The 27,187-nt window shown below is 26.9% G+C and overlaps 1 protein-coding gene across 1 annotated transcript; it reads right to left on the minus strand.

The window, feature by feature from the left end:
* Window positions 1-27,027, minus strand: Ctu1 (Cytosolic thiouridylase subunit 1). The gene is made up of 14 exons (XM_016050054.3): window positions 26,794-27,027; window positions 26,532-26,655; window positions 16,751-16,869; window positions 14,596-14,652; window positions 12,936-12,993; window positions 9,759-9,836; window positions 8,529-8,570; window positions 8,383-8,432; window positions 8,154-8,284; window positions 6,375-6,433; window positions 4,162-4,221; window positions 3,470-3,557; window positions 1,348-1,384; window positions 1-161 (listed from the first exon to the last, which is right to left on the minus strand). The coding sequence occupies exons 1-14, from the start codon at window positions 26,860-26,862 to the stop codon at window positions 99-101; spliced, it is 1,035 nt and encodes a 344-aa protein (XP_015905540.1). The 5' UTR covers window positions 26,863-27,027; the 3' UTR covers window positions 1-98.
* Between the last annotated feature and the right edge of the window lie 160 nt (window positions 27,028-27,187).

Raw genomic sequence — 27,187 nt, forward strand, 5'->3', positions numbered from 1 at the left:
TTCAATAAAATAAAAGAATTGTTTATTAAAAATATTTATTTACATTGTAATTATTTACAAATTAATAAAGAAATTCTCTTTGACCTTATTTAGAAATATTAGGAACTGCATTGGGAACTTCCACATCCTCCTGAATTACATTTAGATGAAATATCATTAATCTATAAAAAAAAAATCTAATAATAATAAACTGTAAAGAAATAGAAACCATCATAAATGCTGTAATAAATAAATAACTTCAAAATTATTCTAAACATTATTATATAAAATAAAAGTTTCAATTATACAATATCTACTCAAAACATCAAACGCTCTTATTTTTCATAATATAAAATTAAATTAATACCTCATTAAAAAAATAATTAATTTTTTATAAAATTATACTAAAATTAAAAAAATAACTGTCACTTATAGCATTTAGAAGAATGTAAAATATTACAATATAAAATAATGTAAGAAAAATGGGAAAAATAATACCATCAATAATTTTGCCCTTTCATAATTTTTAACTCTTGTGTCTATAAATTTTAACTCTTTTTGTCAAAAATAAAATAATTTGGCTCGCTAACAGATTATTATCAAACTTAGAAAGTATTATCAAACTTAATGAGTATTAAAAAATTATTACATATAAAAGGATAATATTAATAATTTTTATTATAAAATATAGTAATATTTAGTTCATATTTCCCATATCTGTATCCTTAAATTTTTATTAACAAAATACATTTCATCAATCTTCTTTCACATTACATGAACACATAGTTCAAAGTTTGCAAAGGAAGCACATATTTGTATGTTCATATTTCTTGGTTCTAAAAACTAAAAATGATTAAAAAATCATTTTTAACAAATAGATAGAAATAAAAATCTTTAAAAAATTAAAGAATTTATAAAAAGAAAATTTTTTTTATCAAAATTTTACAATCTGTAATAAAAGAGAGACAATCAATTAAGAATTTATCAGTCAAAACTGCCTGTTCTGCACCAACATGTTTATTTAAATCACTTTGTCAAGAAATTCCAAATTAGATAACAACTTTTTTTTATGTTATTGTTTTAAATATATAGTTCTAAAAAATTTGGTGTTTAATGTAATAAAATAATGTGTTCAACACAACTGACTTTCTTGTTTTATCTACAGACATCTATTTGATTTTTTTTTTAAAATAAATGATTGGAAAAGTAATATTTTTCTTAATTTATTCAAAAAATATTTTAAATAAACTACTATAGCAAAAGAATCTATACCAAAATACAAAATTACTTTGTGTACTAAAAGTATATATAAACAGAAACACTTTCTAGGTAAATAATTAATATTCAGTTGCTCACTAAGTATATTACCTTATTTTTCACTTTACTGCTCTTTTTTACACCTAGCCTAAAATAATAAAAAAAATTATGTAAATAAAATAATAGGCATATGCCTATTTTAATAACTTAAAATATATAAACAGAAATAAGATAATAAAAAAATGGAATAGAGCAAAACAACTTATAAAAGTATTAACATTTACAGAATAAATCAGAAAATAAGATAATAAAATAGTGCAAAAGAAATTATAAAAGTATTAACATTCTATTTCATACATTAATTTTCATACTTAATTACAAAAGAAAACTGTTACTAGATTACCACAAATAAATTTTCTTTTTTGTATTCTTTTCTGTTTATATAGGAAAGATAAGCATTTTTCTCAATGATTTGAAAAAATAGCAGCATGTGAGGAAATAAATATATTCCAGTCTAAATCAAGGTTTATTCCAGTCAACCTAAAAAGTTATTTTTCTTTTCTTTTTTTTTTAACATTGCTCAGTTACTTTGTTTAAGCAAAATTTTTTTAATTGCACATATTCCCATCCTCCTATTTCAAATCAAGCCAAATATATGGGAGAGTGGGATAAGAGTGGGTAGACGGGTGGGACCGAGTGCCTTGATTGTGTGTACTTTAGTTTATTTTTTAGTGGATAAACTCCGAATTACACTTTACTAGTAAAGAAGAAGAAGCTACTACATTGGTGCAATGCTGTTGATGAATTTTTGACATCTGTGTAGATATGTTTGTTTTACTATGTCAACTTATTTTTTAAGCTATCCTTGTGTATTATTGTGTATTACACTTGTGGATTGCACAATACACAAGTATCCTTGTGTTTTGTGCAGTCCAGTTTTTTATATGTTTACGAAAGATTTAAACTCTAACAAACAATAAGGATTTAGTCTAATTTCAGCACTGTTCTATTCCGTTTTGATAACCTCTGCTCTCAAGGTACAACCTAATCATGTCCCCCTTAGACATATGCCTATTTTAGGCCCACAAAAGTTGCAGTGCAGCAGAGGAAGGAGATAACTACATCCAAGGCTGAATGGATGTTTTATGACCACAAGACAAAATTTATTGCAGGTCTATTTCTCGCAGCACAAAATGCCTAATTTTCATATTTTGTAAAATGTTTGAAGACCCTTTATACAAAATAGCCATTTTAATATAGTTATAAAAAATTTCTCTGCAATTTACTTTTAAAAAAACTAATTAATAAGCAAAAAAAAACTAATTAATAAGCACTATAATTTCTGTAAGGAATTTCTGTCTGGCCCTCAACTTCCCCGGAGCCTTAAAGCAATTGTCCCCCTTTCTCCCCTTCTTGAGCACGACCTTGAATACATTGCATGTAAATTACATGCATAATTATTTTAAATGGCAATAAAAAATAGAAAAGTCTGCAACTTTTTCACTGAAGTTCTAGTATTCCTAAGTATTTCATTGAGTACCCAGTCTTACCTCTCTAGTGGGTAAGAGTTAGTGATTTGACTTTCTCTAGAAAAAATAATTTGTAAAAAGAATAGTACATCAATGACTTTTCCAAAATGATGTATTGAACACAACTAATCAATTAATATTGTGATTAAATTTGACAGTTTCTAGGTTGAACAGTTTAGCTCCAACAAGCTTTTCAATCTTAGACACCCAATCCCACTTTCCCTATACAATATATACTAAACTAAACTACTACTAAACTCAGTGGCGCGACAGCCCATAGAGGGCCAAGGCCTACTGTGCTCATCTCATGTTTCTTGAGCTTGGGCTCTGGGGTGCAGGAGCAGATGCTCCGGTTAGGAGGTCAGTCGAACGAAACCCCCAGTGTTTAGTTCCCAAGCATGCTTGGTACTCATTTATCGACCCACTGAAGGGATGAAAGGCTGAGTCAACCTTGCTCGGCCCGAGGATCGAACCCAGGACCTGTGGCACGGGACGTGAACCTCCACCAATACAATACATAAAAATATTAAATCATCAAATAGTTAAACAAAATAAAATTAATAATTATTTCTTGTTATATAACTATTTTTTACTTTCTTTGGATTACTTAGAAACAGAAACAACAAACAGAAAGAAAACCAGATATTTAATATTATCTAAAGAAATAAAAATATTTATAGATGATTAAAGCTTAAAAGGCATACCCTGGTATTCCAGTATTTAAGCCTTCAAGCATGACACATGCTTTACACACTGCTTGACTTGAAATGTATCCACATTTTTTACATAAACCTGTAAGAGATTTACAATTTAAGTCTTCATGGGCACAAAAAATAAATAAAATACATATTTTTCATTTTTAAAAATTTTAAGAAATAAATATTATTATGTATTAAATGTTACAAGAAATAAAAATTGAATCGATGTGAAAAAAAAACATTAAAAAATAAAAATAATTAAAACACTGTAGAAATTTATATTAAATAATTTCAACAACAGAGGGAGCTAAATGCATTTTTTTAACTTAGAGCTTTTAACTTTGTTTAGAAGTGAATAAAATCCTAATTGATGAATAAAATTGAAATAAAAACTTATACCAAGTAAATGATGATAATAAAAAATTTCAAAAATGAGGCATATTACTCAGGAAAATACAATAAGAGTTTTATACAATTTAGATCTTAGGTTTACTTTTTTTTAATAGTGAGAGCAAAAGAAATGAAACCACAAGAAAATGTCTCAAAAATCTACCTTCCTTACATATTCAAAATGTTTCATATATTTCATACTTTATTAACAGTATGAAATATAAACTGAAGTGAAATTTTTGAAGCAAATCAAGAAAGGTAACAAATTTACAAGTTAATGAGAACATTTAAATAAATTTTTAAATTACCTTGAGTTGGCAATTTTATTTCTTCTTTCAGTCGCATACATTCACCAGAATGAAGAATATCTGCAAAAATGGAAAAAATATTAAAAGCAAAGAAATTTCACATATTTTTAATGAGTGGTATAAACAAAAATTTAGACAGTAAAAATTGCATTTCTTCATTTCATAAAAGTAAAATGTGTTTCAATACCAGTTCATTAGATCTTAATATCATTGTAAAATTTTCTGTGAGAATAGTTTTAACTTCCCTTTTTCAAGAAATTGAGAATAGAACTGAACTAACAGCTATTATTTACCTTTACACAACCAGCAGTAAAATATATGATATATTTTAAAAGTATCTTAAAATATTTTATCAATATTTTATGTAATTGTAAAAGACTTCATGTTTTAAGTGTCACTAACATTAAATACCAATTAAATGCATCTCAACTTAAGGGAATATGGTTGACAGAGAATTTGAATTAGGGAGGACATTAGGACATTTGAATTTGTTACAGTATCAGTTAAACTAGGTATTAAGATCTAGATACAAATTCTAGGTATTAAGATTCTTATCTTATGTAAGATCTTAAGATCTAATCTTTTTGACAATTGTGTCAACTTTGTGTATTAAAAATTTCTGTGAGAGGATTTTTAACTATGATACTTTTTAAAGAAATTAAGACTATAACCTTGATATTTACATTGAAACAACCAGCAATATAAAACATGACATATTTTAAAAGCATCGTAACATAATTAGTCACTATATTATGTGATTACCTAAGATTTCCGGTGATGATAACAGAAAATAACTATGTAACTCAACTCAACTAAGGGAAACACAAATAGTATGACATATGAAATTAAATAATCCTTACTTTAAGAAAGGGTGATAAAAAACATTTTTCCTCCTATGTTATTTCCTCAAAAGAATGTACAACTGTTTTTTTTTTTCTTTTTTTGTTTTATTTTCAGTTATGAGGTATTCTAAAACTAAGGTTTATTTTTGTAATACAGATTTATAACAGTATGATAACAGCTAGAACATATACTTAAAAAAACTTCTGTTATGACTGTCTTTAGTGTTTTATGTTTTAATAAGGTATGAATAAGTTCATTGGTTTTGGAATAATTCAATTATTGTTGAAACAATTGCTTTAATAACTTACTCGAATTGAAATTGTAATTAGAATTTGTTTAACACAACATAAATAATTTCTTAGCAAAAAACATGATTAAAAAATTTTCTTTTTTCCCCAACTACAATTAGTTTTTCAGAGAAAGCAATAACTTTCGTTAAGAAAGTCAGATTTGAAATTGAATTAACAAATTATTCTGATAAATAATTATTTTGGAGCACCACTGGGATAAATCAAAAAGTCTGTAAACTGTCTTTGAGAAAATAATAATTATTTTTGAGAACTTTGTGGAATTGAAAAAGTTTATAGCAATTAAACAGTAAATAACCGTTATTTAAACAAATCATAACAAAATTAAACAAACAAAAAAAAAACCCAAGCTATTTTCAAACAAGATTAAAAAACCTAATCTAATAACAACATTCTTCAAATAAAGATTTAGATTATTAGGAATTACTTGCAGGAATTTTGACACAATTAAATTTATATGAACTGCTATGGTATGTTAATTGAGGCACTGAGCTGTCATTAAGAAGGTTTAATGTTCTATCCGCGATTGCGATTCGAATTTCTCAACCTTCAGAATGGTGGGTACCAGCTCATCAAAAAATTAAAGACGAGTTGCGTAAAGTACTGTTTAGACTGCATAATGACCATTATGCATAGGATCAAGAAATTGTGGAGTCTAAATCTTCTGAACTTCTTGAACTTAGCCTATAACAGGCTGTAGTGACAATGCTTTTTATTTTATATAAAATAGACGGATACTTGTACTATGTCTAAATTTACAGTTAGTAATATAATTATAGTCAATTTATAGTAGTAGAGTAAAAATTACGATAAAAACTACCAAAAACACATTTTCTGAAATAACATAGATTGATTATCTCTCAGCTTTTATATGCATTATGAAAGTAAAGAGTCATTTTAAGGTCAATATTTTTCTATCTGAATATAGAATAGTTGATGCAAAGCAACATCATACAATAATTAAAAATTTTGCTTGGATCATTTTGATTTTTATAACAAAAGAGACTATTAACTTCTTCAAAGAAAACAACAAATAGTATACATATGTAACTCTTCACATACCAAGAATTATTGGAGGGGATATTCTTTCTAAATCTTTTAAGTATTGCCTAAAATGCCCCCTAAAAATAAAAACAATCATGATTATTACTAACTGATTATGCAAAATTTCATTGAGAAAAAAAAAGAAATTTTTTTTAAAAAATTACAAGACTCAAAAGAAATACCCATTTGTAAAAATACAAACAAATAAAAAAATGAATGTAAGTTAAAAGTGTTTTAGATCTTGCAAGCAAAATATATTTAAAAATAATAGAAACATTCTATTTTAAAATAAGTTTATAAATTTTTAATACAATAATAATAATCAAATTAGCATCTTTTAAAATGAATTTAGTCATCAGCTACATACTTACAATTATTTACTACTCGCATCAAATAAAAAATTTGAAAAACATAAAAAATGTGTCTTTACACTATAGAATTCTAATCATGATAAGTAGAGAATTAAATAAGTAAACCAAAATTTAATTTCAGATTTAATTTAAGGTAAATATCTAAAAAGCAACCCTGTAAGACTTACGGGGCATAAGGTGTAAAATTTTCAAATACTGGTTCACTCAATAACTAGTAATGCAATCAAGAAAAAAAAATTTAAAATTATTTCTAAAATGCTTTCAGAAGAAGTAAGTTTTCGACAAAATATTTAAAAGCCCTTTTAAATCAGTATTTTTTTTCCACTTCAAATGTTAGGCTTTGATACTTGCTGAAAGTAATTCTTATTTTTGAACATATCAACTGTTTTTAAATTAAACTAGATTCATACTTTTGTAATTAATTTGAATGCAAAGTTCTATAGAAAGATGCCAGTGAAAATAATATAGTAATGCAACCAACTTTCTGTTTTTAAGAATTTGGAAGAATAGTGTGCTAACCAGATATTCATCCTCCTACTTTAGTGACTAACAAGCACTAGCATGAAATCTGCAGAGATCATGTTAAGAACTGGAAAATAATTTTTATAAATCTACATATTAAAGCTATTAGCTGTTAAACATGATATAATAAAGGAAGTATCTTAAATCTCTATCCAAAAAAAAAAAGCATTCATATTAAACATCTATACAAAATTAGAGTGAAAATTTAAATGTATGTAGACTGTATATAAACATAAGAATATCATCTTTAAATAAAGAAAAAAAGTTAACAGCGATATTACTCCTAAAGAATTTTTAGAAGCCACAATATTTTTGAAGCAAACATTTAACTTACAATAAGTATCACATACGATTCAAAACAATGAAAAACAGATATGTAAAAAAAATATATTCCTTAAAATTTCTTCTCATTAAAGTGAGTTTAAAAATGATTAAATTCAAAAATAAAGAAGTAAATTTTGAAAGGAAAAAACTGAATATATAAACGTAATTTCTACAATAGTTCGAGAAAGCCAACCTAAACTACATTAAACTTGTTAGAAATATAAAGATAGCAGATAATTATTAATGTGAAGTAGTTAATAAAATAAAAATAAAAACCTAGTCAAGGACTAGAAGTTTCATAGAGTTGAGCAAATATTATGTAACAGATTATTATTTAAAATAATCAAATTATAGACAAATAAAATAATAGACATCAAATGATTTAAAATAAGAAAATATCATTATATATTAAAGCATTATCAACATTAGTTATCAATTGTTAATGACAATAACAACCTTACATTCAAAGATTTTTTTCATGAATAAAATCAAAAAATATAATTTATCAGATAAAACCAATGAATTATTCAGAATAAAATATGGTATTTGGGGGCCACTAAAATGATCTAAAATATCATACCTATAAGCATTGGGTGAATATATGCACTCAGTTGTGAAATAATTCAAGGGTTTGTGTTTAGCATATAAAACTATCTCTTTCTCATAAGTATATTTAAAGGGTTTACATCTAGGTATTAATCCCTCAGCATCCTAAATAAAAAAAGAAGAAAATTTAAAGAACAATAAAGTATGAAAAGGTAATGAACATAGTGTTTTAAATAATAGGCTTACTGGAACAATATGCTTACTGTTGTGATATTGGTGCATCTCTGAAGCCTTGCAACATCACCTCTTAAAACTGCAGGGAAAAAAAGAGATGTGAACATGTATGAAACAAAGAGTTACATAAAAAATTTTCATAAATATATAGTGTATTAAACATGTTTCCTCTCACCATTCATTAAAACTGTTTCAGCAATATCATCTGCATTATGCCCTAGATATTACAAAAATATATATAAATATCAGTAATTCAGAATCATATACAGGTTGTAAAAAAGTTTGGAAATATTCAAATATCTTTGCATTTTAAATTTGTACCTCTAGCTTTATTGCAGATTCACATTCTCCAGAAAAAAGTAACTCTGTTTGAGTTATGGGTTTATTCATTAAAAAGGGCACAAACTGTTTAAAATGGTAGTAACTCAAGACCCATCAGATTAAAAAATAAATGGTTGAAATATACTTCATCATTCAACTATATCGGTACAGCTATTAATGACTTATTATGAATAAAAAAACAAATTATAATCTACATTAAAAGTTTCCCCTTTGAACATCTTTTATCAAAATGCTGTTTAAAAACTATTCCTTTAACTTTAATTTTATAATTAGTCACTTATAATCTGTAATTATTTAACTATGAGCCTAAATTTTAGATCTGAAAAAAGAATTCTATAAAATCTACACACTAATATTTGGCTACCTTAAAAAAAGATAAGCTTAAATTATTGAAAAATAATTTGAATTAAAAATGTTTAGAATAAAGGATTTCGCTTAGAAATATTAATGTTTCTAATATATTAAATATTAGAAATATAAAGTATTAATGTTTAGAAAAGTATTTAAAATAAATGAATAAATATATTTTATGAAAGTTTTACTTATGAACTTAATGTTTTAATTATGAATAAATATATTTCATGATCAGAAGATTCTTTTAAATAAAACAAACCAACTAATTAAAAAAATTGGATTAGTAACACTTTTATGTTCACACAGTCATGTATTGTAAAATTAATAAAACACATTATGCTTTAAAGATTTATACTTCAAAATAAATAAAAATAGAGTTAGCCTATATATCAAATAAAGTTTTTAGAAAATAGTTGATGAGCATTAAGATTTCTTAAATGAACTGAATTTTTATTCCATGAGAACAGTATTTCTTTTCCTGAAACGGCTTTAAAAAAATTTATACACCAAAACACAAGAGTTGGAAGCAATTGGAGTAATAATCTCACATGACTAGAGTTATCATAAACAAAAATTTCAATTTTTTAAAATTAGCTGCTTTAAGAGTTGTTTAATTTAATTAAAATATAAATGCTCTAAACTGAGTTTCCATGAACAGAACCATGCTAAAGGAATTGATACTGAAAAATTAATAATGTTAAGAACTTACCAGTAACTAACTTGTTTACTCCCAAAAGTGCAGCACCTCTGTCAAGAGCTTGTCTTCTAAAAACTCCACAAAATGTACCTAGAATGATTCATAATTTTCATTATATTGTTCTAAATTACAATATCTATCTTTTTTAAGGTTAGATTGACTGTGTGATGAAAAGCATATTGAAAATGAAAAATGTTTCATTTGTAACATTTTATTACACCTTGCAGCTATTTTTCTATATCATTATTGCTAATTTAGACATTTATCATATAGAATGATGTCAATTTCTAGCAGCATTGTCTTAGAATGCAGCCGTTATGTTTTAAGTCAAGTCCTTAGCTGGTCTGCAGCTTATTATCTGTACCAAAATGATGTCCTTTTAACCAGCATTTCGTGCAAGAGGAAGTCTAAAATTTGTCTTGATCTCCAGTCCAGTTCATGAACAAGGTCATTAGTTGACAATCCCTTTCTTTCCTGACCACCTGTATGATGAATATTGATGTCTTGCTTAACAACTTTCAAACCACTGCAATCTCAGTATGTAGAAAATGCATTACAGGTCACACTTCACGGTTAGAAGGAGACTATCGCCTTAGTGAAGAGTTTACAGAGAATTTAGAGAACACATAACATAATTACAGTCATAGACAATCAGCAGGAATAGAGACTCACATATGTTTAAAGCTTCATCTGAGAGGCTCTACAGCTTATTACAGATCAAAGCTGCCCCAAGTAGTTATGGCCATATTGTCCTATCCACAACAATTCTTCCATTTTCCTTCATTTCTTATACAAAAGTCTGCCAGTACTAAGTCAAACCACCGAATCAGGGGCCTTCCTCATTTACTTTTTTCCATGGGATTAGTAAAAGTGAGTTTTTTTACAGGGTTTGTATTATCAGATCGGAATAGATGTCCGAGTCGTTGTAGTCTATTACATTTTATGACTTTAACAATATCAGGTTACTTCTACTTTTGATAAATTTTAAAGTTAAACAAGGATTTGCAGCCATTATTCTCATGGACTTCACCAAATACTCTTCTTAAGATTTTCCATTCAAAGGTCCATAATTTATGTTCATCTAACATGGTTATTGCCTAGCATTCTCTGACTCGAAAAGCAGACTCAGAACTAAATCTAGATATTTATCTAAATCACTTTAAAATCTAAAACAGTTAAGCGTATTTTTTAGGAAAATTTTTATTGATTTTTACAAATTGCAGTGACATAAAAAATCACTTTAATTGGAAAAAGCTGTTACTTAATTTGAAAGGTGTGCCTTATGTAAAGTAGAAAATTGAGTGCTGAGAACTTAATAGTGAGCATGATTGAGAAAATTCAAAAATTTTTAATTCTTTAATTTTCGTTAACAGTACTCTAGATCGATCAGCTTATCATACTTGTCAACATTGGCAAAATAAAATAACAGGGATTTCACTAGCGACATTATTTAGGCTACGAGTAAAGTTTTGATACATCATGCATGATCAAGTAAGTCAAAATGAGAAATTCAAAATTGGAAATTAGATAAGCGCTTACATTCAGCAATGTAAAAACTATGACTATAAATCTTAACCAAAAGAAGATTTTTTTAAACCATTATTTATAATTGCTTAAACTATTAACACTCAACATACTGCAGTACTGGCACTAGCACTATCTGTTGAGGAATAAGAGAAGTATTTTTGCCATCAGGCGGATATTTTATCATCAAAATTTAATTTTTAAAAAAATTTCTTTAGCAAAAAGGAGAAATTTGAGAATATACGGGTAAAAAGGGGATAGTTTTAAAATAAAGGAGTCTTCATTAAAAAACATGTACGGCTTCTGAGCTAATCACAGAAACTATTTCAAACTGTAATTATTAAAATAAAATAAACTTTTAAAAAAATTACAAAGTAAATTAATTGCAGTAATCAAGACACAGTAGTAGCAGTCCTGAATTAATAAAAAATAATAAAAACATTTCACCAAAATGTTAGCAATAGCAAAAGTGGTTAAGCAAATTTTTAAATGGGAATAAGTTAGTTTTTTGGAAAATATACCTCACAAAAAATAAGAATTAATAATGAATAATGTATTTCATGGAATCTGTGAAGCTTTCAATGACATCTCTAGGTCCATTGCCCATAATGTATACTGAACCAACATTTTGATTTTGTTTGGGTTAACTTTCACCAACATTTCAACTCAATAAATTTATGAGAAAACAATTTCTATAAATGAAGAGTTAATGTTTCAAAACCGAAAAAGACTGTTAAAATCTCCCTTTCTTGCATGAAATTGAATTTACTTTTACTAACACTCTTATAAAATTCAATTAAAAATAATTCAATATTTTCTACCTGTGACTCAATAATTCTCTGCACACTTCATAAAAATTACTTTTAAGTTAGCTTAACTAACAATTTAAGAACAATGGAAGGAATCAACATATTATTTAAAAGAAAAAGCATGTACTTACAATTTAATTCGCAGTTTTTTATATTAAACACAATTTACAATTTTGAATATCTTACTTGTATGCAACCAATATTTAAAATATTTATTAAAAAATTTATTAAAAAATTTTCCTGACATAGCAAAATAATTTTTTTCAAAATTTAAAATATTCAAGAAAAAAATATTATGCTTCTTTGTTGACTTGTAAACTTTTTAATCAAAGAAAACAATAGTAAATAAATAAAACTTGACAGTATGGGAATTAATTACAATAAACTTACAACCTGAAAAAATTAATCAAGCAAGGTTATGGATAAATTGAAATTTACAAGTTGTATAAATTTATATTCATAATTACAAGACAATAAAAAAGTATCATAAATAAAAATACAATTATTATAAATATTAGTAGAAAGTGCTCCAAATACAGGTATTCAATATAACAAAAGAAAAAAGTAAAATTCATAATTGACAACTTCAAAGTAGTATAATAAATACAAAACATAAGAAAAATTTAAGCAATCAAAAAGTTTTTAAAACTTTTTCTTAAATTTAAAATAAATTGTCAAAGCAATTTTTTTACTTAAAAAAATATCTGAGATTCAAAATAAAAACTAAACCCTTACAAGCTAATTTTTAAAGTCCATTTTGAAATTATAAAAGATAATACATACTAGTAACAGCAAAACTATTTAAATATTAAAAAATAAAATCATAAAGTCATTAAAAAATTAAAGAAGAAATTACAATTATTTTTCAAGCCTACTTGTTCCACAATTTTATCCATGGTCCATCCATAGAGATCCTAAAAGAAATTGTGAATGATATATTAATAAAAATAATAAATAATAATCCTAAAAATAAAAATAAGCAGCACAAATACTGAAATAAAAAAAAATAAAAAGTTTTGAACGCCATTATCAAGCACATTGTTTATGAGCGTACATTTTAGAAGTAAACAGATATAAATGTTACTTTTTAACCATAATTTAATTTATTTAAAAAAAATCACATTTAGAAATTTAATAAAAAGAAATAAAAATATATGTTTTGAATTAAAATTAAATTTTTTTCTTTAGCTTCACTTTAACAGCCATTTTTCCCCCCGTCGTAAATGTTGTATCACTCAATTTTAATGGTGCCTGTAAAACGAGTCTCATATTGACATGTTCAGAAATCATAAGAAAGAATATGGATGTTGGTAATTATTTTCTGAGATTTATTTAAATCATTTTAAAATGCATTTAATTAAAATTAATTGTAGTAGATCTGATGTATGATGTGTCATATTTTTGGTGCAGTTTATAGTTTGAGCATCACTGCTCTATATGATAAATAAAAATATAAGAAAAAGTGCATTTATTTTAAAGGCTTTTAAAAGTGTTATTGAAAAGGTTTTACTTTAGTTCTTAAGATCATGCACCCATATTGAATAAAATATGAAGGCTGCTATCAATCAATGCCACCTTCATTAAATTTATTTTTTCAACATTTTCTGAAGTCCCTAACCATTTATATTATTAATGCATTACTCTTACTCACAACAACACATTCATTTCTTTTCTCTCCTCATATTGTGGAAGCTTCATATTTTCATAGTCATAATTCATAGTCAACATAAATAAGTTAATAATACCTTTTCTTTATTAGTTCAGTGTTCCATTCTTATTAAATTTTTTTTTAAACCAAAGGTAGTTTAGCTCTGCTATTATTCTAATTTTTTGTATATTAAACATTTAAATTTATTTTAAGCATGTATAAAGTCAGGAGTTGACTTTTACACTAAATACACAAAAAAAAGAATCTATTTTTGAGTCACAAATCGACTTAAAAAAGATACAAACAATGAATGAATAGAATTCAGCTTACACAGTATAGCAATAAAATTTATAATGCCTATTAGAGTTATTTCTTTTCATTTTAGAAACTGTATACTTCACAATAAAAAGAAATTATATAATAAAAAATTTATTAAAAATGTGTATAAAATTTCTGCACAATACTTAAATACCACAAACAAAAAACTAAGATAGAAAATGATAATGAAAGCTCACATTGAAGTGTGGATATCATTGTACTGAAGAATTGTTATTGGTACAAAGCTTTTTTCTTTGTCTACTATAAACTCTTAAAGTGTTTTACTATAGGTAACTCTTATTTTAATTAAAAAATAAACTCAGAATATGCTGATAATATGTTATTTCCTCATGTCGAAAAGTTTTGTATAGTGTTTAGAAATAACTATGTGCTACAATAAAAAGTTTAATGACAAATAAAACCAATTTGAAGCCAATAAGTCTTAACATATTTCAGTCAGAAAAATATTTACAAGAAAATAATCTGACATTAATATGAAACTTTAAAAGATAAAAAGCAATGCAAAATATTTACAGAAAATTCAATTTACCTCATATGATAGAATTTTTAAAGGTATTTCATATTCCTGCTCATTTTCTTTCACTTTCTGCAGAAAAAATAACATACAAATATTATTATTATTACATACTGTTCTAGCAATGTTTTATCAAAAATTATATCAAAAATAATGTGTCAAAATTAGAAAGAAAATGTTCAGTTCTGTAAAATGAGTTTCTTGAAAAGAAAAAAAAAATTTTTTTTTTCATAATAATTGTATTTATTTATACATTTAATCATTTTCATAGGGTGAGAGAAACAAAAGCCACATACTAATCTAAGCCATTGTTATTAGTTTACGATATTAATATCACAATTCATGATTAAATCTAAGACCATCTTTGAAAAAATAAATTAATTTAGCCATTTCATACTAATTGAAACAATCATAACATGAAGTTGCTACATTGTGAGTGTGAAAAAAGTGATGCATATAATAGTTCAAAAACAGAAATATTTTTACAATATTTGTGCTACATTTAAGCAAGTACCAAAATTACAAGATGGTAAGATTGGAAAATTAAAAATAGCATGTTTTCTTAAAAAAAGGCCTTCAAAAATAGCTTTAACATGTTTTTAAAGAAAATATATATTAATAATGCAATGAACAGCAATGTCTGGGGATAACCAAAATCAAAAAGTTTATTCCTTGAAAATAGACTAACTTTTCACAGAAAGTGTAAACAAAAAATGCAATTAAACCTTGATCTATCATTCCGCATCTTTCATTTTCCTGTAGGCATTATTACAAATGATATTCTTATAATGTAAACATCAGAAGTGAAAAATGAGAATTTGTTACAGTTGGAGAAAAACGCCACGAGTATCATTTTTTAACATAAGTCGACGAAAATGTTCAAAGTTGAGGTGTAATATCGGATGAAAAAATGATTGCAGATACTGAAGTGGAGAATGATACCAATGAGGAGGGTGAAATGGAACCCCAACTAGTACCAACAATGGGGAAAGACTTCAAAACCTTTGAAATAATGAGAAACTTTCTGTATGCACACAAACTTACAGAAAAAGATCAGCAAATTACAAATATCAAAAATTAAATTCCATTGTTAAGAAAAAATTATCAAACTTAAATCTCTATATATTTCAAACAGGGTTGGCAAAAAAAAAAAAAAAAAACAGGTTTTTTAGGGGAAAACCAAAAAATCCGGTTTTTTTGGTATAAACCAGGTTTTTTCCGACATTCTTTTTTCAACTAATATACATACTTTAAAAAATGAAAATTACTTACAAGAACAATTAAAATAAATAACAAGCAATTATATCACACCGCACTAAATTTTATTACAATTTTCATATTTAAATACAGAGTTGGGAAAAAAACAGGAAAAGTTTTAGAGAAAAACTTTTTTTTAACCATTGAAAAACAAGTTTAGGATTTAGCATTTAGGATTCAACATTTTGAACAAAAAAACAAGTTTTGCAGCTTTTTCTAAACCCAGTCTGTTATTTTGATTGTACAATTAAAATTTTTTAAATAAATAAACTTGCTGATTTATCAACCTTTGGCATTATAAATATTTTTGCAATAATATTAGTTTTCTGTATATTGCAAATTTACTAGTGCGATATTTCATTATTACTTTTCGTACTTTTTCAAGTAATTATCTTATATTGACCCGCATTCATCGCCCTATCATTCCCAACAAACGGTTCCTTGAGAAACGAGTAATCAAGGTTCTACTGTATTTTTACACTCGAAAAATTTAACTTAATAATGTATTGGTCCCTTTGAACAAAAATTTAAAAAAGACTGATTTTTTCACCAAGCTAACGACTCTATACCAGATAACAAGAAACATTTCTAGAGATCAAGTAATATCTCCTTATGATTGCTAAAATTGTGAAGTGATTGAATCTATATCATCCTCCACTATACAGCAGGCCATGATCACCCAAAATAAAAATCGAACAGAAATTTTCTTCATTTCTGAACAATATTATAGCAAAAACATAAGAGCTCAACTTTCCAATTATTTTTTTCAGTGCAAAGAATACATCTTCAGCCTAATTTTTTTTTTTTTTTTTTTTTTATCTTTATCAGCAAATCAATCAGCTTAAACAATTGGGCAGAAACAAGTTCATCTTAAAAAAAACTTAGGGACAACTTTGTCTGATATGCTACATACCTCCAGAGAATCATCTCGATACCCTGTAATGCCTTCATCAATTGATAAGAGGACAAGTTTCAAACCATAATCATAGCGTTCGTTCAAAAGTTTCATTACATATGCCAAAACTGTTGAGTCTGTAAAAGAAGTTTAAATAAGAAATCAGCTTTATTTGTCAAAAAATCTGAAAGGGAAAAAATTGCTTAATATTACTCAAATAAAAGATCGAAGCATATTATTTAACAATTAGTGTCCCAATTTGGAAAACAAAGACTGAGTATAAAAATCATAACTTCATTTTTTTTTTACGAAGTATATTATTAAACGAAGTTACGAAGTACAGTCAACCCCGCTTAAAGGATTACCATCTGTTCCAGCCAAATCTATGCTATTAAGCGGGTTATTCGATTAAAAGAGGAGTGCTATATTCAATCTTAAATTCAGAATTTTTGTGAAATTTTACTTTTTAATGGCATTTAATGCGTAGTGTAGCGTTTTGATTAAATAAACTCAGTTTTATGATCAATAAATAATTATAATTAGAACTTTCTGCCTTAGTATCATAAAAAAAATATCATTTAAAGTGACATAAAAATAAATCAATGTTAGTGAATCATGTTGGAACTAAAATATTATTTGATCCCATTCAAAAAATTCTATAATTGAAGACTGTTTTTTGTACCCGCTTAATTTGTCAATTTATCAAAATTAGATTTTCCCTTTTAGTTTCTACTAAAATTTTCATGCCTCGTGCATATTTCTTTCAAACACATTCAGAATGTTGCTGCTGTTTTTTTTTTTATCTTTGAAACTTGAGAAATTCCTAATTAATGCGCTATTTTAGTTGGGGATTTTTTTTTAATTTATTGATCCTAAGATTCATTGTTTATTTTTTTTCTCCCATTAATTTAAATCATTCCTTTTCGCTCTCAACTTACAACCAACTCAAAATTATTCACAGGATTAAGCAATTATTCTACTTATGAGAAAACATTCTTTACACTAGTGTATTAAGTTTTTAAAACTTAATAATGCATCAAGAGGGGAACACAAGTCTTAATCTAAAAACAAATCACTCTATCCCTTTTTCACATACTAAATGATGTGCGAGTGAAGTAAGTCAAAGAGGGGTAAAACACCCTTCGTTTACTCCAATGTATAATTGGCAGCAACATTTGATTAATTTTTCAACTTCATCCCAAACACCTACTAATGAATAAGAAGTCCCTATTAAATTACCATCTTGTATCCTTATCTTAAAAAGGAAAATTGTATTTTAGCTGGTGAAACATTTCTCAAAAAAAAAATTTTTTTTTTTCATTTCAGTACCACTTCTTTATGCAATTAAGCGGGGGCAAAAAACAACAAATAACCATTTAAACGGGAAAATTTAACATTAGTTTCATATAAAATGATTTGGTTCCATTAAATTTTATTCGTATAAGCGGGTTATTCGATTATCCGAGGGGCGATTAAGTGGGGACGACTGTATATTATTTTAATTACGAAGTATATTATTAACCATGACTATTTCTTACATTTTTTTAGCTATTTTCATTATAATGTATTTATTACTCAGAATAGCTAAAGACTACATTATGAAGCTAGAAAAGAATATCTTCCTATCTATAATTTTGACACTCTGCCAGATAAAGATACCTTTATGATTACATGGTTAATTTATAAGATAACTTTTTTAATTTAAGATTTCAGCCAATCACAGATGGTTTTCTAACATCCAAAAATATTTTAACTCAAAACAATTCAGCCTCAATTGAAGCAATCAGAGACCACCTCCATTTTAATGTGTCTTTATTTAGCTCCTTTGCAGATTATCTGTTAAATTCAACATGTGCAATGTTCCAGTCACCTCCTAATTTTATAGGCAAAAAATTATAAAACTGTGCTCCACAAAACATTTTTCAAATTTTTCACAAAAGATAGGACACATTTGAAATTGAAAAGAAAATATGAAACATATTTTATAACTAATTTGTTTCAAGAAAATTCACATTTAAATATTATCGTAGAAGTAGTATACTTAACTTAGAACTATACTCTCAGTGTGTAAGAAAAAAATGAGAAAAAAATGTATGTCACTAGTTTATTCAATGGGAAAAGTTTCCATTTGATGAGTTAAAACTAACTCATGTTATGAGTTGTTTTATACTTGATAAAACAACTTCATACTAAAAGGCTAAACTAGACAACATTAATCAAACAGCAAAATATATAATCCTTTTGAGTAAATCAAAGTAATCTCATCCTTTTAATTAAATTTGATTTTGGTTAATTGTATTATTAATTGCCAGTGTAATAGCGTAAATTTAATAAAATAATAAATCATGGTTCTGCAGTATTTACCTTGAAATAATTTACATATTCATGTTTTTACTGCGTTGAATAATAGTTACAATTATAAACATTTTCAAAAGCATAATATCTAATGTCTTACATTATTTTATTATATTTTATAACTGTTGTTGAAAAGCTGCCCTGATTTTGAGTTCACGACTACAGATGTTCGACTCAGTAGCTTTGTAATTTAAAGCCCAATCCGGAAGACAAGGGAGCTCCAAAATCCTTTGTGGAGGACTTTTTGATGGAATTAACCAGCATTTGTGATAAATAGAGAGGAAAGCTATGAAAACGTCCCATGGTTAGCCTGACGGCAAGGGGACTTAACACATGATGTACCACTAACGTTATTTTCGTCATCAGTGTCAGCAGTGCAAGCCAAGTGCAGAATTCATATTGACCAGCCATAGCTTGGATTTGAGCCCGGTTAACCACATTGGAAGGCTAAAGCTTTATCCTCTGAGCCACCATGGTTCTATCAGGGTGCATAGCCAAATTATTCAACAAAAAATGAGTACCTTTTAAACACTTTTCAAGCACTCAAATAATATTTTAAAGTACTTTTAAAAAAATATCATTAATTAGGCAGGGTTGGAAAGTTCTTGACAATTGAGGGTTTTATCCATTTTAACTGTCATGTCAAAAAAAAAACTTTTTGGTATTGTTTTTGACAATTGTCAAAAATCATGTAAAACAAATGGCGTCTTACTGGCTAGGGACTGGCAATATGCCGAAATAGTCGATTGGGGATGAATTAATTGTGAAAACGTTGAATAGAACAATGTGAACTGTGTCTTTTTGCATAATTCGAAGCAAAAATCAACATGGTAAAGGAAAAGTCACATTTTGAAAAAGGGAAAATTAAGCACTTCTTAAAAACACCCAATGAAAAAAGCACCTTTAAGGGCTAAAACTAAAATCGAAAATAAGCACATTTCAGCACTTTTTAAAACCGCTATGCACTCTGTCTATCTTCTAAATATTCCCACGAATATTTCCATATCAATACCTACCCCAAAATAAACGTCAAGCTTTGCCAAGTTCCAGGAAGTGGCTGTAAGAAACTAAAAACATATCTATATACATCCCAGAAAGGGACAAACTTGAAGGGTATTATATTTAGTCACCAAATAGTAAATCTGAATATACATTTTTATTTTAGCCCGTTTAAAAACCCTCTGGCGATTGTAGTGGATGAAAACAGATAATACAGTACATATCAGCAAAATATAATATAAAGACACGCATTAACTCTCAATTTTTCTTGATTGAAAAAGTTTTGGAATGGGGATATTTCTGTATCATGATCTGCCACGCCAACTATAATCGCCAAAGTGCCAAATTGATTTTAAACGAAAAATTTAAAAAAACAAGTACAGGGTTCCCACTCTATGATGAGATTGAAATTCAAGGACTTTCCAGGACTTTTCAAGGACCTCAACAAAATTTTCAAGGACCTTAATCTAAGACCAATTTTAAAAATTATTCTCTTCTATTTTACTAGAAGCAATAATGCTTGTTGTGGCAATAATTAATTTCAAATATAATACCTAAATGCTTTGCCTATATAGAGAGAAGAAAGTATATGTATTATGGACTAAAATTTATATTTTTTTAAAAACAACCCTACTGGTTTTACATATTAATTCACAAAATCATTTTCAGCACAATCTATAACTAATGGTAATGAGGTGTTAATGGTGAAATCCTTTAATCCTGTGTATTTCCATGTGAAGGCTGCATGAAAGACAGCTAAATCTTAGGTACTCCATATTCCATGACTATTCCATAACCCCCTCCTCTCCTTTATTAAACATCGTTTCTGAAATTATTCATCCATAATTTACACAACCTTCTCTAAATGTTATGCAGCAACAATTCTTTCTGAAAATAAAAATTAGAAGGAACATATCCCATTTTCACCATGTTTAAAATGTTGGACCAATTTCAATATTACCTGTTTTTTCCAAAATCATTGAAAAAGCTCTAGCTGATAAAATGTACAATTATTTAAAACATACAAATTTTGTCTCTGTTAATCAACATGGATTTATTAAAGGCAAAAGTACAGAAAAAGCTCTTTTGGAATTTTCAAAATTTATTCATAATAGTATTGCTGAAAATAAGATAACAGTAGCTATATTTCTTGATATATCAAAAGCTTTCGATAATGTCAATCACAATCTTTTAATTAAAAAATTAGAATTTTCTAGTTTCAGAGGAATTATGTTAAATTGGTTTATTTAATATCTTTCAAACAGAGAACATAGAGTTAAAATCCGAAGTAATTTTAGTAATTATATTTTTTTAAACAGTGGTGTTCCTCAAGGATCTATTCTAGGACCCTTATTGTTTATTATATTCATCAATGACTTTTGTCAACTCAAACTTTTTGGTAAGATAATAACATATGCTGATGATTCCGTAATTTAGTATTCTTGCACTGATTTAAATCAACTAATTTTTCAAATTGAATCTGATTTACGCGTAATTTCAAAATGGTTTACAATAAATGACTTAAATTTAAATCTAAATAAAACTAAATATATTTATTTCAGTTTAAGAAAATCAGAATTTAACTTAAATTTAAAATTTCACTCTCTCTCTCCTGCAAAAGTACTAATGAAAATTGTCAATGCTATATTCTACAATCTGTAAATAATATCAAATATTTAGGACTATATATCGATTCTAATTTGAAATGGAAAACACATATTAACAATTTAGTTAAAAAATTGCGTTTTGTTTTAGTTAAATTTTATCACCTTAAGAATAAAATTCATTTCAATTTTGTGAAAGCACTCTATTACTCCTGGGTTTATTCTTTAATTAATTATGGTGCAATAATATATGGCGGTGAATATAAAACTAATTTACTTCCCTTAATCTCAGTTCAGAATAAATGCTTCAAGATTATTAATTCCCTAAATATAAATAATTCAAGTGTAACTACTACCAATATATATACAAGAATTAACCTATTACCATTTCGCCATAATGTATTTTTTCGTATTTTACTCTATTTACACAACAATAAATTAATATGCAAATTAAAAACTAATGTGTCTGAAAGGAGACCAACTGAAATGTATGAGATTCCCCTCTTTACAAAAGAAATTTCACGAAAAGTTTTTTTACTTAGCACCTAAATTATATAATAAATTACCATTTCAGTTGCAAAACATCAAAATATATTCTTCTTTTAAGCGTGCTTTATTTCAATTTGTGATGAACATTGACGATTTAGATCTCTATTTTTCACTTTAAAGGAAGCATTTGATTTTTTATACCAGTCTTGTGCCAATCCAAATGAATTTCTTATGTTACCTTTCTTATTTTTTTTATATAGTTTCATGCATTTTTTTTTTTGTTTGTTTTCTATTATTACAATGTTCAACAATATATGACGTCTTATTATGAGCAAAATAATTTATGATTGTAATACCCCCTTTTTTTTCTTTCTTTTTTTTAAATTTCTATTTTAAATTTATAGTATTACTTTTCTTTGTCGCCTGGACAGGATTTTCCTCTTGACGACGAATATATATTCTTTGTATTTATGTGTTTTTGTTCCCAATAAAGTTATATTTTTTGTTTGTTAAAAAAAAAAGCATTATTTGTTATGTGTAATCCACAACTGCCAATGAATATGATCTGGTGGGAATATTTCTCTCTTAATTCACACTGAAGCTTCTAATAGAATTTTCAATTGACATAAGGTCCATCCATGGATAATTGAAGTATTTTAGAGAGCTTTTAACCATCATCCATGCATTTGTAAAAAGAGGACAAAATATTTTCTGCAGTTCCATGACCCATAAATTGGGAGGTAAGATACTTAGTGCAAACTTTATTATCAATTCCTTACCATAATGTCCATCTGCTTAGATTGTAGAGACTGATTTAATGTCTCATCAAATAGTACAGTGTAGCAATCAACATTCTTCAGCTCATTTATAAGAATCCCTTTGAAGTATAGTGCCAATCCAAAGGAGCCCAAATAGGCTCACTTTGTGGCACTAAAAAAAAATTGTCTCGCTATACAGCTATCAGCAAACATTTTGGAGAACAATTTACTAATCCCTTCACAGGAATTACATGAATAATTACAAGTGATGCACTTCAGACTCCAGAGAATTTCAGCATCAAGCACATTTCTTTTGACCAGATAAGAAGACAATGTTACCTCGGCCACTAAAGTTTCTGTTTCACATGGGGCACACGATGTTGAAGGAGTATTTACACCAGATGAATTAGATGTTCATGTCTTTGGAAAAAGAGAACTCAGGGCATGAGACTGCTTTTTTGTTTTACCTTTCTTTGATGCGTGATTTCAGAGCAGATTCTTCCATTTTCGCGATATTGATCTCCTTCATGCATAATCGGCACTTGGCTCTGAACTTCTTTTCGGGCATCGATAAAATCCATTCTTTATAAGCTTGATTATCCACCCATTGGGGATTAAAATAGCACTTTCCAGGCATAACTAGTCTAAACTACATAACACAAATACGAAGCCGTGCCTTTGCGAATACGCTTTACAATGAAGTTTTGAAATGACGCAAACGTAAGGACAAGTGCGAATGGTAAAACGGCAAATTTATTGAAAACTACAAGGTACATATTGTTATGAAATTCGAGAGTATTCCAGTTTCGATAAGAAAAAAGAATATCTAAGCATATGCGACAGAAGATGAAGTCTCGCCCCGAATGCATTGATTGTCTGCTGTGCTCCGCCAATACCTCCTAGAAAGGAATCAAGCCTCACGACGGGTTACTACAGGCGATGATGACGTAGTAGAGTTAGGCCCAGAGGGAAACCAGTCAGGGTAGCTATTTTTACGAAAAACTCCAAATCTGATCAAACGAACCATTGGCGATATTCTCAAGTATTATAACCTGTGTCGGCATTCAGCCAATTGGCGAATATTTTTGATTTGAATTTGTAAACAACCGTCTGTGTTCTGGTGTCAACGTTCTTCGTAAAATTTATATTTATTCAACAAATGTTATAAATGTCAGCATTAATTTAATTCTTAGTGTTATGAATAATTGCATATGAGTGCTGTGTACCAAACTGCAGAGGATTTTACAAAGTTGATGGTACAAAAGTATTAAATTTTGGATTTCCCAATACGTAAGAAATGGCTTGCCGCCATGCCAAGAGATTTTGAAGTTGCAAGGAATTCTAAAGTGAGTAATATTTGTTTTTATTTTTAAAAATTTAATTATGCTTCTTTATTATATTTTTACTAAGAGTAAATTATTTTAAATTGTGGATAAATTATTTATAATAATTAAGTTGTTCTTATCAATCATATCGCAAACTATTGTAATATATAGTTATTTTTATAGAGTTTTATTTTATAAAACTATTAATAATTTTAGTATTTTATTAAATTTTTGCTCAAACTTTAAACATTTTTGTTTGACCAATATATATTGTAATTTATTTGATTATGAAATTTAAATCTATTAATTTTTCTACAAAAATCTATTAATTTTTCATACATGAATATAGTACGTACTATTTATTTTAAATGCACATATAAATATTGTATTCATTTTGTTATAGGTATGTGAGATGCATTTCAAGGAAAATGACATTAGAAAAGAGATATTAAATGACATTAGAATTATTTTTAAATGCTACTGAAAGTTAAACATATATCAGTAAAATTTATGTTTACATTTTATTTATCATTTTTTGAATTTGCTATTTAATAAAATATTTATTATCTAAGGTTGCTTACTTTATTTTAGTTTATCAGTGTGATGGTAAAAATTATACTTTTTTAAATGTTACTGAAAGTTTTAACATATTTCAGTAAAATTTGTGTTTACATTTTATTTATCGTTTTTTGAATTTGCTATTTAATAAAATATTTGTTATCTAAGGTTGCTTACTTTATTTTAGTTTATCAGTGTGATGGTAAAAATTATACTTTTTTAAATGTTACTGAAAGTTTTTGCTATTTAATAAAATATTTGTTATCTAAGGTTGCTTACTTTATTTTAGTTTATCAGTGTGATGGTAAAAATTATACTTTTTTAAATGTTACTGAAAGTTTTAACATATTTCAGTAAAATTTGTGTTTACATTTTATTTATCGTTTTTTGAATTTGCTATTTAATAAAATATTTGTTATCTAAGGTTGCTTACTTTATTTTAGTTTATCAGTGTGATGGTAAAAATTATACTTTTTTAAATGTTACTGAAAGTTTTAACATATTTCAGTAAAATTTGTGTTTACATTTTATTTATCGTTTTTTGAATTTGCTATTTAATAAAATATTTGTTATCTAAGGTTGCTTACTTTAATTTTAGTTTATCACTTCTAACAATCACACTTCCACAGGAAAAAAATACAAATTATAATCATGCTTTTGATATGTTTTTTTTTACTATCTAAACCTTGTTTGAAGACTGCATTTGATTTTCTAAATTTTTTTAAGCTCATTTTATGTCATTGTTTATAAACAATTTCTATTTTATTTCGTATGCTCTAGTTCTAATAACATGCAAAACATAATCATTAAAATCCAAAATAATCATCTACTAAAAATGTAAGTATCACATTATAAAAATTAGACCCCTTTCTTAGTTTTATGTCAAAACTATAATAATAATAAATGTGTAAAATCCCTTTAAAAATATATTTCTTTGTTTTTAATCCATACATTTTATAACAAAAAGTTAGATAAAATTTTCCAATTTATAAAATAAAACTGATATTTAATGCTTAAAAATATATTTTTTTTCATTCACACAACAGTTATTTTTGTTAGAATTGATTTATTGTTAATCATTTCTGAAAACAAATAAATATATTAAGCATTTTTACACAATTTAAGAACATTTAATCTAGACAAAAAAAAAATAATAATAATTTGTAGAAAGTAAAAAATTAGTAGAAGAGTAACGAAAAAGTGTCGAGAAACAGAAGGGAAAAAGAGAAGCTTCGTCAGAAGTGATCAGCAAATCTGGGCCTAACTGTATGAGTCATCGTTTTCCGTCCTTCAGCTTTATTCCATCTAGGAGGTATTGGCTCCGCGCGCTTGGCAGACACCAAGACGTTAGGCCCGGTTAGAAACGGTGGCGTTAAAAAACACGTGAGAGAGCTCGGGAACAAAACAGAAAGATCCGTGGGTGTTTTATAAAAAGGGCCGCCGGCAGTATTGGACAAATTCAAGGACCTATCAAGTTTTTCAAGGACCTAAGACGTTTTTCAAGCACTTTCAAGGACCTAAATTTAGCAAAAAAAAATTCAAGGACTTTCAAGGACTCTCAAGGACCGTGGGAACCCTGAAGTAGATGTTTACCGGGGGTAAGCACAAGGGTATAAACAAAATAATAATCTTTTCTGCATACTTAAATTTTTTTAGCTTATCAAACACTACATTTAGAATTCCAAAACAGCATTAAATTTCCCTTTATTACCTTTACCACCAGAAGCAGCAATGGCGACATAATCTCCACGTTTGAACAATTTTCCTCTTGTAATAGTTTCATGCACTTCAGTTTCAAAAACTTCAAAAAAACAACTTTTACAGACAGGATGGCCCTGAAAATGAAAATAAATACAATGCCACAATTTAAGCAGAGAATTTTAACAAAACTAGCATTTTTAAAACTTCAATGAGAAATAAATAAAAAACATAACATAATGTATAATCTTTTATTTCACACTCAGTTTCCTTACTGTTTTAGAACGTTTAACAATAGCTTTATTTATTTCACATTTCGAGCAAACAGGAGAAGTAAAAGACATTTTTAGATAATATGAAGAAAATAAAAACTTTAAACGTTTAAATTTAGAAACAATTCAATACATAAAAATTGCATATAATGAAAACAATAGATCGAAAGATAATGATATATTATTCCTTCCCACGATTCCAGTCTGAAATTTTCTAGCAATGTTTGTAAATAAATCGCACTCAAACATACGGTCAAGAGTATCAAAACATTTTAATACAATTTTTATCATGTTTGAGGTTTGAATAATTAATGCATAAAAGTAATGATTTCATGTAATGAGAGCTAGTTATATCATCACGTAAAAAAGCAATATTCAATTTTTTGGAATAGTAGAA

This window comes from Parasteatoda tepidariorum, chromosome 2, assembly GCF_982258835.1.
Source record: "Parasteatoda tepidariorum strain Cologne lab strain chromosome 2, Ptep-v5.0, whole genome shotgun sequence".
NCBI lineage: Eukaryota > Metazoa > Arthropoda > Arachnida > Araneae > Theridiidae > Parasteatoda > Parasteatoda tepidariorum.

Coding starts and splice junctions, on each gene's coding strand:
- Ctu1 (XM_016050054.3), bottom strand. CDS start 26,862: ATGTCTTTTACTTCTCCTGTTTGCTCGAAATGTGAAATAAATAAAGCT. Junction 3,558..4,161: donor AATAAAATTGCCAACTCAAG/GTAATTTAAAAA, acceptor AATCTCTTACAG/GTTTATGTAAAAAATGTGGA. Junction 162..1,347: donor GCAGTAAAGTGAAAAATAAG/GTAATATACTTA, acceptor TTTTTTTTATAG/ATTAATGATATTTCATCTAA.